Source organism: Terrapene carolina, unplaced genomic scaffold (genome assembly GCF_002925995.2).
Source record: "Terrapene carolina triunguis isolate 2854851 unplaced genomic scaffold, T_m_triunguis-2.0 Scaffold247, whole genome shotgun sequence".
Classification (NCBI taxonomy): domain Eukaryota; kingdom Metazoa; phylum Chordata; order Testudines; family Emydidae; genus Terrapene; species Terrapene triunguis.
In genome coordinates this window covers 12,722,426-12,734,420 of record NW_020664598.1, presented here as the reverse complement: position 1 = coordinate 12,734,420, position 11,995 = coordinate 12,722,426, and the positions used below count along the sequence as shown (strand labels likewise).

The 11,995-nt window shown below is 49.7% G+C and overlaps 1 protein-coding gene across 1 annotated transcript in view; it reads right to left on the bottom strand.

Moving 5' to 3' along the window:
• The window catches only part of LOC112114722 (cystine/glutamate transporter-like), a 38,424-nt gene continuing 26,429 nt past the window's right edge, over positions 1-11,995 (bottom strand). The window contains exons 7-12 of the mRNA XM_026657545.1: positions 5,794-5,917; positions 5,104-5,207; positions 4,471-4,567; positions 2,306-2,461; positions 1,271-1,458; positions 1-172 (exon numbers count right to left, since the gene is read on the bottom strand). Coding sequence (XP_026513330.1) covers positions 1-172; positions 1,271-1,458; positions 2,306-2,461; positions 4,471-4,567; positions 5,104-5,207; positions 5,794-5,917 — 841 coding nt within the window. The remainder of the gene's footprint in view (positions 173-1,270; positions 1,459-2,305; positions 2,462-4,470; positions 4,568-5,103; positions 5,208-5,793; positions 5,918-11,995) is intronic.

Genomic DNA, 11,995 nt, shown 5'->3' with positions numbered 1-11,995 from the left:
TTATTGAAGGTCTTGTGGATCCCATTGCTTGGATTCTTTACCAGCTGCTGCCAAGAATGTGCCTTTTTGTGTTAAGTCTGAACTCTGGGCACTGATGCAAGAGACTTTCAGTAGGTCTGGATTTCCTGCGGGATGACTTCCATCAGGACCTGTAGCTTCACCGTCATGGAATCTAAACACAATGCAATAAAGAGCTGAGAGGAGAAAACACTGGCTGAAAAGGAAGCCAGTTTGGGGGTGGGGAAGGGGAAGTTTATTCCATAAATGAAAACTGCTGAACTAGGACAATCTCTGTCCAAAGAGTCCCCCAGCACTCCTTCTGCAACACCTCTTACACAGAATTAGTGAAAACTGCACCAAGGACCAACTCCCCTGTGCAACCCTCTGTCTTAAATAGCCACCTTAAAGTATTCCTATGTGGCTTCCAGTGCAGTTTTGTTTGACCTCTACTTACCAGGGGGTGCCTAGTACAATGGGGCCCTGATTTATGGCATCAAGGTGCTGCTGTAATAGAATAGTACATATGACTTGCAACCTGTTGCATAAGAAAGGTCTTGTGTGTGCTTTTTCTGGAGAACTCTTCCTTATTTCCCAAATAGGCCTGACGGTGGGCAAGGACAACAGTTTCTCAGATGCATAGTGATAAGTTGTAAGAACCTGAATCAGACAGACTATGGCTAGTGGATAAAGGGTGAGGAGATTATAATTGCAGTGCTGTCTAGCCTGCTGCTATTGACTGTGGTTGGAAGGGTAATGACGCTTTTTAATCCTAGAATTGGATGTTTGTGGTGAGTCACTGCTAGTGTATGCATAATTTTGCATGGGAATATGCAAGACTCACACTTTTGCTTTAAAATATCCCTGCTTCACAAGTATAACATGGGGCACGGGTCACTTGCTGGTTTGAACTAGAGTAAATGGTGGATTCTCGGTAACTTGAAGTCTTTAAATCAAGATTTAAATCAAGTAACTCAGGCAGAGGTTAGGGCCTGTAACAGCAGTGGGTGGGTGAGGTTTTGTGGCTTGCGACGTGCAGGAGGTCAGCCTTAGAGGATCATGATGGTCCCTTCTGGCCTTAAAGTCTGAATCTATGAATCTCTTCCTTTTTAAGGTCCGAAGGAACTATGGTGATCATCTAGTCTGACCACTTGCATTAACACAGGCCATAGAACCTTAGCAGTGAGATTCCTGCATTACACATGTTTGAACAAGAACCTATTTTTTTAGAAAGACATTTGGTGTTAGATCTAAAGTTACTGCCTGTACTTACTGAACATTGCACTGCAGCTGGCTGGTATTCTTGATTTCTGGACCACCAGATAGTAGACAGGCAGACCAGTCAGAGTTATGGCACAGCCAATGCCTGTGTTCACAGGATCCGAATAAAGGGACATTCCCACGATGAAGAAACATATTATTGTGAAAACCAATGGGATGAATAGAGGCACCTAGAAAAGAGAGGAAATCTAGGAAATGGAAGGTCTTTCTAAGCAGTCAGCTGGCAGAGCTTGCAGTCATGTACCGACTAGATTGCTGTCATAATATCGAGCAACAACAAACAAGACATTTGTACAAAGCACTGAAACTGCATGGTAGTGGTTTCACTTTCTAAGCTATAGTAGTCCTGAAAATATCTGAACTTGAGAGGACAGAGCATTATTCTGGTTTGGGATGCACTTGATTGGATTGGTTTTGTACTGAGCTTTGTTTTTTTTGTTGCAACAAAACTTAACATAACTGGGCTAAGTTTCAGATTTCTGCAGTTTTACCTGCATGATTTCCATTGACTTTAATGAGTTGTTGCAGCTGAGAGAGCTGTGCTGAACATTTGACATGCATAGTTTTCATTCAGCTGGTTGCATTTTGCAGTGTTGCTGTGCTTGGGGGGGAAGCATCATATGGTCATTTTCTACACTGCAGCTGTCACTGGTTGTGTATCAGTAGGAGCATTTGCCTGCTCAGACACAAAACTTAAGCAAAATCAGCTGTGTTTTTCATGTCTTACCACTGCCATTAACTATATCAGTACTGAACTTCTTTCAAGCTATGCTAATAGCCAGGAGGCTGCAATTTGTTGCTATTCTATAAGCAGAAACAAACTAGTGGCCTTATCTAACTCACTATAATTACAATAGTTTGTCATTTGGGTTCCTTGTCTCCAGATGAAACAAGTACAGAATACTGGAGGACCATTTGATCTCATGCAGCCGCTTTTGCCGATCTCTGTCCTTTCACATCTAAACTACTCCTTTTTCAAAATCCCCACATTGTGTTGTTTTGCGTAGCTGTTGTTAGCTGGATCTCCTTGTACCTTGAAGGGCCTCGGTATCTCAGGATGCCGATAACGATGTATCATGAGCCCCAGGGTCACCAGTCCTATGAAGAGCCAGCGTGAAAAGCTATAGAAGTTCAATAGGCCATAGAGATCGCCAATCAACACCATCAAGAAGATCAGAGGCAACTAGGACACAGACGAAAATACAGTATTAAGCACTGCAGTAACACCTAGGGAAGATGCTTTTCCTTTCCACCCCTTGTTACTTGTGTAGGTCTTACAACAGTTATAAAGTGCTATTGTCTTATGTTCTTTCGGTCTCCTTAATGGTGCTGGTGTGTTTTCTCAACCTGTGTAAGTATGGTATTAACTAAATCACAGGGCCTCCAGTAAGTAAAAAGAGCAGGAGACTTAAGTCCTTACTGTGCAGATTTAGTTTGCTTGGGAAACTCTTAGCTCCTGTGTTCATGGGGCACTATAAGAAACCCTGAGTTGAGAAGGGTTTTTTTTTTTTAAACTTAGTTTAGGAGGAGATTTTAAAGGAACAAATGGGAGTTAGGTTTCCAATTCCCACTGACTGTCAATGGGAGTTGGGTGTCAAATTGCCCTTTGAAAAATTTCTCTCTCATGTGAAATAGATGAAAAGCCAACCCTTTCCTTTAATGCAAAGTCCACCAGAGCTAGAATTTGGACCCCTCCAGGAAGCACTTTATTAGTCTCAGATTACTTGGTGCCACAAGGATCTTTGAAGGTATTCTATTGTGGTAGCACCTGAAAGCACCAGGGCCGCACTGTGCTAGATGCTGTGTGGAAACAAACAGGTAACACAGCTCCTGTCCTGAAGAGCTTACAATTTAATATGAAACAAGACACAACAACTTCCTGTGACCAACAAAGGAGGGAAGGAAGTGACGTCCAGGGCTCTGAAATCAGATCACTTGTCCTATAGATTAGTTACTGCACAATTGGATTCCAAATAGGAGTTTTTTCTTCTATAAAAATGTGCTAATGTGAATTTAGCACTCCTACAGAGTGGTAGGTTTGATAGTGCTGTCAACTGATGTCTTCTGTCTAGACAATGAACAGCTACAACATGGGAAGTAGCAGTGCAAGCTTCCCATATGCTGCCCCAATAAAGTGTCCCGAACCCTGCTCTGAAGAAGGTACAGTAGTTCAGCCAGCATACCCATTGTGTTCTTGGGCAGCAAGGGCACTGAACAGTGCCAATTACGATGGCAGCGGGTTTATGTGGACAGTGGAAAGTCCAGTTAAGAATTCCAGTCTGTGGGGGCAGACCAGACAATGCCATCTGTTAAGGGCTAGGCAGGTGGGAGTTGTGATCCCTGCTAGTGACTGGTTAAGAATGACACTCACAGCTACTTTGTGCAAAAACATTGGTATTGCTACTCGACCCTCTCCCTGTCTCATTCACTTGTGTTGTCTTGTCTTTTAGGCTACGTCAGCGCTGCACAGGGCTGCCCACAGCACGCTGGGTACATGTAGCTATTTGCCATAGTTAAAAGTGGGCTGCAGCCACACTGAGGTGTGTAGCTTCATGTGTCAGGGAAAGGTTCTGGTGGGGGGAGGCAATGAGGAAACCCCTCTGACACAGCCTTTCTCTGCTGCAGGTGTAGGCTCCAACAACAGGGAGCTGGAACAGCCTTTCCCTGCTAACTTTCCACAGCCTGTGTGTGTGTGTGGGGGGGAGGGCTCCAGCTGCAGGGACACTACAGCTCTAAAAATAGTGTGGACAGGGAGACCTGGCTTGGGTGAATAGAGTGCCTGTAAAGTAGGTCCTCACATACATACCCACCACACCCTTCAGGTGTGTCTGTTCTCTACTCACCTACGCTGTGCCTCACCAGCTACACTGCTCTTTATACCTGTGCTGGGGGAGAGGCGACATGGGTAGGTACTCTACACACCACCACAAAAAAAAAAGCGTGCAGTGTAGACACACCCGTAGACCATCAAGTGCTTGGGACAGGAGCCGTCACTTATGATACATTTGTACAGTGGAGCTTTAGGTGCTACGCCATAGTAAATGATACATTTTAATTTTTTATATTATTATCATAGTTCATTAATGAAATGGGTTTAGTGCGGGGGTGGGGAGGGCAGATGAGTTCATTCTCTAAGAATGAGAGTTTAAAAAACCCTCAAGCCTCGTTCAGAATCCAGAAAGCTCTGCTCACCATTAATAAAAGGGCTGGGAAGGGGGTGTTTCTTCGCCTATGGATCATGGAGAAGAGTGGAGGCCACTGTCCTTCCCTGGAAGCTGCAAACAACATCCTGTTAGAAAGAAGCAGAACGGGATGGAAAGAAGGTAAGCAATTTTGTGAAAATTTTTCATTTTGTACAAGATTTTCAGTTACGTTTTGGGATTTTTTTTAATGAAAATATTTCTGATTATGCGCCTTTTTTTTTGAAAGTTTTGACCAGCTGTAGAAACCAAGATAGATACAATATTACTCATCACCAGCAGGGGGAGCTCATGATACAGCATGTGTGTTTTTGCAGCTCCCTGGCTCTTGAGTTTCCCCTTAAGCTTCATGTTAGACAATGAAAGAAATCAAACCACACCAGCAAAACGAAAGCCACAAGAGGCATACAACATAGATGGCAACCTTAAGTGTGAAGTGCCCTGATGGCAGGATACTTGTTATAGCATTAATATAGCTTTCGCTTGTGATAGGGTGTCTTCAGTCCATTGATTGACATGAATGTTTTTTAGCAGATCAAGGGCTGCAGAAAGTGTGTTTTGAACTAAAGATTAGCTGGTTTTAGTATGGAAGAGATGTTTGGTTTTAGAAAGGACAGGCTTTTACCTTGCAGCTGCAAAGATTCCTCCATTCAGAGAACCAAAGCAGGACAGAGCAACTAGGATTGGAATTGCTGAGGAAATGCTCTTAAAAGCTCGATCTACAAAGCTCTGGGGGAAAAAATAGAGAACCCAGTTATTCAGGGTTCGTTACACCTGTCTCACATGTGGGTTTCTATAATTGCGCTGGTGGAAAAGCCAGGTTTTATCACCACCTCAAGCTAATCCCGTCTCCATTATTACTAAGAGGCAAGAGAACCTTACAAGCAATCCAACAGGTGAGTCATTTCAGAAGAATTGCTGGGAGGCAGGAGCAAAGTTGTCAGTATAAAGAATTTTATATAAAGTTATAGCCTGCAAGACTGGGGGCTGGGGGACAAAATGTGGAAGGGGTAATGGATCATATAAACCCCATGAAAAATTGGGGCAAACCCCTGCAATTCAGTGGCTGTAAGTATATTTCTTCTTGCTAAAGAGGACAGACACTCCTTATGAGAGCTATACTATTCCTAGATCAGCTCCTTTATACTTCTTCCTTCTTGCCATATGTTTAAACAGACATTTGCCCCGGCATAAGAATCTGCAATCTGTTCCTTCCTTTAATGAATCTCTGGCCTCTCTCCAGTAGCCCTTCTGGTCCCAGATGTGAATTATCTGTGTTATACTGAAAATATCCAATAAAAACAAAGGACCATACCACAGCCACAGCCTCCGAGGCCAGCACTTCCTCTGCTGTCAGGACTGCGTAGTAGGAGACGTTAATGAGAAGGTACCCTAGAGTAACAATGAGCAAGGACACGATCACGCTCAGCGGGATATTCCTACAATAGAATAAAAACAACCCTTTTATTGCACCTCTCAGCTGTCCATCAGGTTTACCTCTATCCCATGTGAATATAGTAGAATTGGTTGGGAATTTGCAACATCACATTTTTTTCACTGAAAAATGCAGATATTAAACCAGAACTTTTGTGGGAAAGGTTTGGTTTGGACAAATTTTCAAATGGTCAAACCATCCCATTTTGATGCTTCCAAAATGGAAAAATCTGGTTTTGGTTTGAAATGACTTTTTGTTTAGAAACCTAAGCTACTTATAGAGAAATAAAGACAAAACAGAACATTTCAAAATGGTTACATGAAATGTTTTTGATTGACCGAAAGTGAAATTGTTTTCCCAGTGGTTGGTTCATGAAAATTTGAGATTTCAACTTTTCGTCCCGATTCAGGACAAGAAAATCTGAAGTTTTGAATTTTTTTTACCAGGATGGGAAAAGGGTGTCCTGCCCAGCTCTAGAACCTGTGTTGCATCTCCTGATTATGATTGTAGGTTGCTGATTATGTAAATGCAGAATCATGAGAATGAGGTTATAGCAAACAATTGTTAAATTCCCTTGTGGTGGCATTTTTTCTTGTGGCTCTCATTTCAGACCTTTTCCCAAAATACCCATACTTGTCTTGGGCAGAAGAGAGCTGTGCCTAAAATAATACTTCCTAATCAGGAGGTACTAAAGGCTAAATTTGAGTAGGTCCCCTTTGTCCTCTATTGCATCAGCAAGACATCCTATGACGATCCAAACCTGGTAGGCTAAAGCATCTAATTTTAGGCACCCAGTCGCTGAGGGAGAATTGCTATGGGAATTGGAGCTCGTTTTAGGTCCCTTTTTTAAAACCCTATTTACAATTTAGAATAAACCTCACTGTAAAGGGAAAAATCAAAGAGACTCTTCATTTGGATCAGCCCTAAATATCTCTTCTCCCCTTCTGAGAGAGTCCCTTTTTTCATCCCTACATATCCACTGGCAATGGGATGAAATTCCTGCCTTGGTGCTCATTAGAGAGACAAGGTGGGTGTGGTAATATCTTTTATTGGATCAACTTCTGTTGGTGAGAGAGAGAGAGAGAGAGAGAGAGGCTTTCGACCTTACAAAGAGGTCCAATTAAATGAGATTACCTCACCCACTCTGTCTCTCTAATGTCCTGGGACCGACATGGCTACAACAATGAACTGGTGCTCATTGTAACTTTGCTTCAAAGAGGGTTGAGTCAGGTGATGCTGTACAGCACCGCATAATAAGCATTGAGAACACTAACCAAGCCCAATTCTCAGCTAGTGTGGTTATTCTGGGACTGACCCCATTGGTTAAAAACGTATGTTCTTCTTCGAGTGATTGCTCATGTGTATTCCACTATAGGTGTGCGTGCTCGCCGCGTGCACCGGTGCCGGAAGTTTTTCCCTTAGCAGTATCCGTAGTGGTGGAGCACCACTGCGACCCCCGGAGTGGCGCCGTATATCACGCCATAAAGGGGGCTGCGTGCTCCACCCACCCTCAGTTCCTTCTTGCCACCAGTGAAGGTAGTCGGAACTTGCTCCAGCCTTGGCTGCAGCGTTATAGCCTTAGTGGTATCTAGTTCACTGAACCGTTTCTTTGCTGAACTTTTCTTCTGTTAGTGCCTGGCTCGAGGCATGCCCCGTGGCCCAGGCTTCAAGTCGTGCGACTCTTGTCGCAATTCTATGCCCAGAAGTGATCCACAATCTGTGTCTTCGCTGTCTGGGCGAGTCTCACATTAGTGAGAAGTGTAAGATCTGCCGCTCCTTCAAGCCGCGAACGAAGAAGGAGCGTGAGATCCGACTCCGAGCGCTTTTAATGGAGTCGGCATTGGCACCGGCGCGTCGAGCCGGCACCGCGCCGGGATCCACGTCGTCAGCACACGGTGAAGTGCCTCCCGAGCACCGCTCTGAATCTGCTCCCGGTACCGCGTCCTCGGTGCGCAGTGAGGCACCTTCGATGTCCCGGCACTGTTCCCCAGCTAAGAGGATGGGAAAATCGCAGAGGCACCGGGAAAAGACTAGGGGTGAGGCTAGACCTGAGTTGGGCAGCCCACGATCCCCATCGGGACAGACCTCCGACTTGCGCTGAGCGGAGTAGTCCAGTCCCATCTGCGCGAGCCTCTCCGGAGGTGTGCATGCCCTCGACGCCAGAGGCAGCTCAGGCCGCGCGTGATATATGGATGCTTCCGGTGCTGGTGGCGCAGCAGCACTCGGGCCCCCCGTACCATGGGAAGCCGTCCTTGATTGCCCACCAGCCTTCCCCGGAGGAGTCGGAGATTGAAGCACCTTCCCGGGTCGAGGCACCTAGCAGGGCTTCACGACGCACATCGACCCTGCGTCATGACTCCGTCATGAGTGTTTCCCACTCTTCTGGTCCTGAGCGCCGTCGTGCAGGAAGAAAGAGGCGACACCATCCCTCTTCTTCCAGCGACTCTGAGAGGAACAGGTCGCGACTCCATCGGCACCGTCGCTCCCACTCCAGGACCCAGCACCGTAGAGGTCAGGCTCGCAGCGCGTCCCCGCATTCCCCGGCACTGAGGCACCGGGCCCACCGGCGCCGCAAACAGTCCAGACGCAGCTCCTCGGATGTTTACATCTTGTCGTCCTCCAGGTCGAAGTCCCGGGGCAGGAGCCGTCATGACCGGGACCATTCCAGCTGTTCTTACGGCACTGTTCGCTCTTCCCGAACCTCGGTGTTGACGCACAGTCGTCTATCCCGGGGCCGAGCCGTGCTGCCGGACCAACCTACACCTCCGGCACCTGACGTGCCTCTACTCTAGGCTGTGCCATGGCAGGGTCAGTGGTGCCAGCTAGTGCCGTGGCCTCAGGCTCCGGCGCACCTCAGTCCTCGCTCTGTGGCGGGAGCTTCCCAGGGCCGCCCCGCATCGCCGCGGTACCGGGATCAAGCTGTGGGTGCCAATCCTCCGACACCGGCTCTGGCACCGGACCCAGAAGTAAGCCCACGGTGCCACTTGCCGTTGAAGGTGCTGTACCTTCCACCTCGATGGCGCAGGGCGATTCGGTTGCTATACTGCCTCCCTCTTCACAAGAGGACTTTAAGGCCCATCAAGAGCTGCTTTGGAGGGTGGCAGCCAACCTCGAGCTCCAGGCCGAGGAGATGGAGGAGCCCTCCGACACACTTTTTAATGTCCTCGCCTCCTCGGTCCCGGGGTGTGTGGCGCTCCCCTTTCATCAAGGAGTTGCCAATATCACCGCTGGCCTTTGGCAAACGCCGGCCTCCCTTGCCCCTATTTCCAAAAAGGCTGAGAGGAAGTACTTCGTCCCTGCCAAAGGTCTTGAGTACCTCTACACTCACCCAGTCCCTAACTCCCTGGTGGTAGAGTCGGTCCACCACCCCAAGAGGAATGGTCAGACTGCGCCCACGCCCAAGGACAGGGACGCTCGTAGACTTGACTCTTTCGGACGAAAGTCTTACTCATCGATGAGTTTCCAACTCCGCGTGGCCAACCATCAGGTGCTTCTGGGCCGCTACGAGTTTAACCTTTGGGGATCTCTCCCCAAGTTTGAGTGCTTCCTTCCTCATACCGAGGTGAAGGAGTTTCGGGCGCTCGTCCAAGAAGGGGCGACAGCAGCCAAGGCGGCTCTCCAGGCTGCTTCGGACACTGCGGACACGGCTGCCCGCTCCTGGGTTACAGCCGTCTCCCTGCGGCGAGCATCGTGGCTTTCCCTCTCGGGGCTCTCCTCTGAATCGCAGTCGATAATGCAGGACCTGCTGTTTGATGGCAAGGCCCTGTTTGCTGATCAGACTGATACCCGTCTGCATGGGATGAAGGATTCCCGTACCACCCTGCAGACGCTGGGCCTGTATGTCCCACCTGCAAAGGACAAGCCCAGACCTCAACCCCCCGCTCCACAAGCTAAGGGTAGATATGAACACCCGCCTAAGCGGCAGAGGGATCAGAGGCGCAGGTCACAACGCCAATCCCGCTCGACCCAGCAACCTGGTGCCTCGAAGGGCAAGCGTCACGGGAAACGGCGTTTTTGACTTATTGAGGGGGGTCACCGGGCCTGTTGCCAGTACTCCCCCCCCCCCCCAGTTAATAAAGTTGCCTTTTTTCAACCGTTTATTGGTTTTCCGACTCCAATGGGTCCTCAGCACCATCTCCCAAGGGTACAGGCTCCAGTTTGTGGCAACCCCTCTCAACTGCCCCCCGTCAGGGTGCCAGACCAGGGTTCCGGAGCATGCCCTCCTCCTTCGTCAGGAGGTACAACGCCTCCTTTCCTTGGGAGCAGTGGAAAGGGTGCCTCGAAAGGACCAGGGCAAGGGGTTTTACTCTAGGTATTTCCTCGTCCCCAAGGCGAAGGGCGGGCTTCGGCCCGTCCTCGACCTGCAGAATCTCAACCAGTTCCTGGTGTGTTACAACTTTCGCATGGTGTCCCTGGCCTCCATTATTCCATCCCTAGACCAGCGGGATTTGTTTACGTCACTGGACCTCCAGGATGCGTATTTTCACATCCACATTTTCGAGGGTCACAGGTGCTACCTCCGTTTCCTGGTGGGACAGGACCACTTCCAGTTTACAGCTCTCCCCTTTGGCCTCTCTACGGCCCCCAGGGTGTTTACAAAGTGTATGGCAGTGGTTGCAGCCCACCTCAGGAGGAAAGGGCTGCAGATCTTCCCCTACTTAGACAACTGGCTGCTCAAGGGCTGGTCTCGATCCCTGGTGCAGCAGCAGACAAGCTACCTGCTAGGCGCCTGCGGCACCCTAGGCCTGCTGGTAAACGAGGAGAAATCCACGTTAATCCCAGTTCAGCGCATAACCTTTATAGGCGCACTGCTAGATTCCCGGGTAGCCTCGGCCTCCCTCCCAAGGGACAGGTTTGAGATGCTCAAAGCTCTCATTGCCCGGATCACAGCCTTTCCGGTAACCACGCACGGCTGTGCCTTAAGGTCCTAGGCCACATGGCAGCATGCACCTATGTAGTGCGACATGCCAGGCTTGGAATGAGGCCCCTCCAGCTGTGGCTGGCCTCCAGGTATTCCCAGGTCAGGGACAGCCTGGACATGGTGGTCACAGTGCCGTCCAGGGTGGTGGCAGGCCTCCAATGGTGGTCCCTCCTGGGCAACATGCTCCGGGGTATCCCCTTCAGGGACCCTCCTCCCTTACTAGACCTAGTGTCGGACGCCTCGGACCTGGGCTGGGGAGCGCACGTGGGGCCCTTCAGGACCCAGGGGTTGTGGTCTCCAGGGGAATTAGCCCTCCACATAAATGTCAGGGAGCTCAGGGCCATTCGCCTCATCTGTGTGGCGTTCAGCCAGCACATCCAAGGGAGGGTACTCAGAGTCCTTACGGACAACATGACCGCCATGTACCATGTCAACAAGCAGGTATGCATTCCAGGGCCTTATGCCAGGAAACCCAGCTCCTGTGGGAGTTTTGTATAGCCCACAATGTACTCCTGCGGGCTTTTTACCTGCCGGGCAAGAGCAACTCTCTTGTGGACCGCCTGAGCAGGGTATTCTCCCAGCAGCACGAGTGGTCCTTTCACAGGGACGTGGCCAGATGGATCTTCCTACAGTGGGGCACTCCCCACGTAGACCTGTTCGCCACCGCCCAGAATTGACAGTGTCCTCGATTCTGCTCCAGGACGGGGCAGGGCGACGGGGCGATATCGGATGCGTTCCTGCTCCCATGGTCGGGGCCCCTGTTGTATGCCTTTCCGCCCTTCCCCTTAATAGACAACGTGTTGCAGAAGGTGAAGTCAGACGGAGCGAGGATGATCCTCGTAGCCCCTGATTGTGCCCGTCAGCATTGGTACGGGTCCCTCCTGCAACTCTTAGCGGCCCCCCTTGCAGGCTGCCGCTACGCCCGGACCTCCTCTCCCAGGAGGCAGGACGTCTCCTCCATCTCAACCTAGCTGTGCTCCATCTGACAGCGTGGCTGCTTCATGGTTGAATGCGGAGGAGGGCAGGTGTTCTGAGCAGGGCCGGCACCAGGCACCCAAGCACATGCTTGGGGCGGCACCTGGTAAGGGGCGGCGGGAGGAGTGCGGCTCGGCATTCCACTGGGGGGGCGCTCCGGCGGCGCTCGGCGGGGGCGGGCTCTGG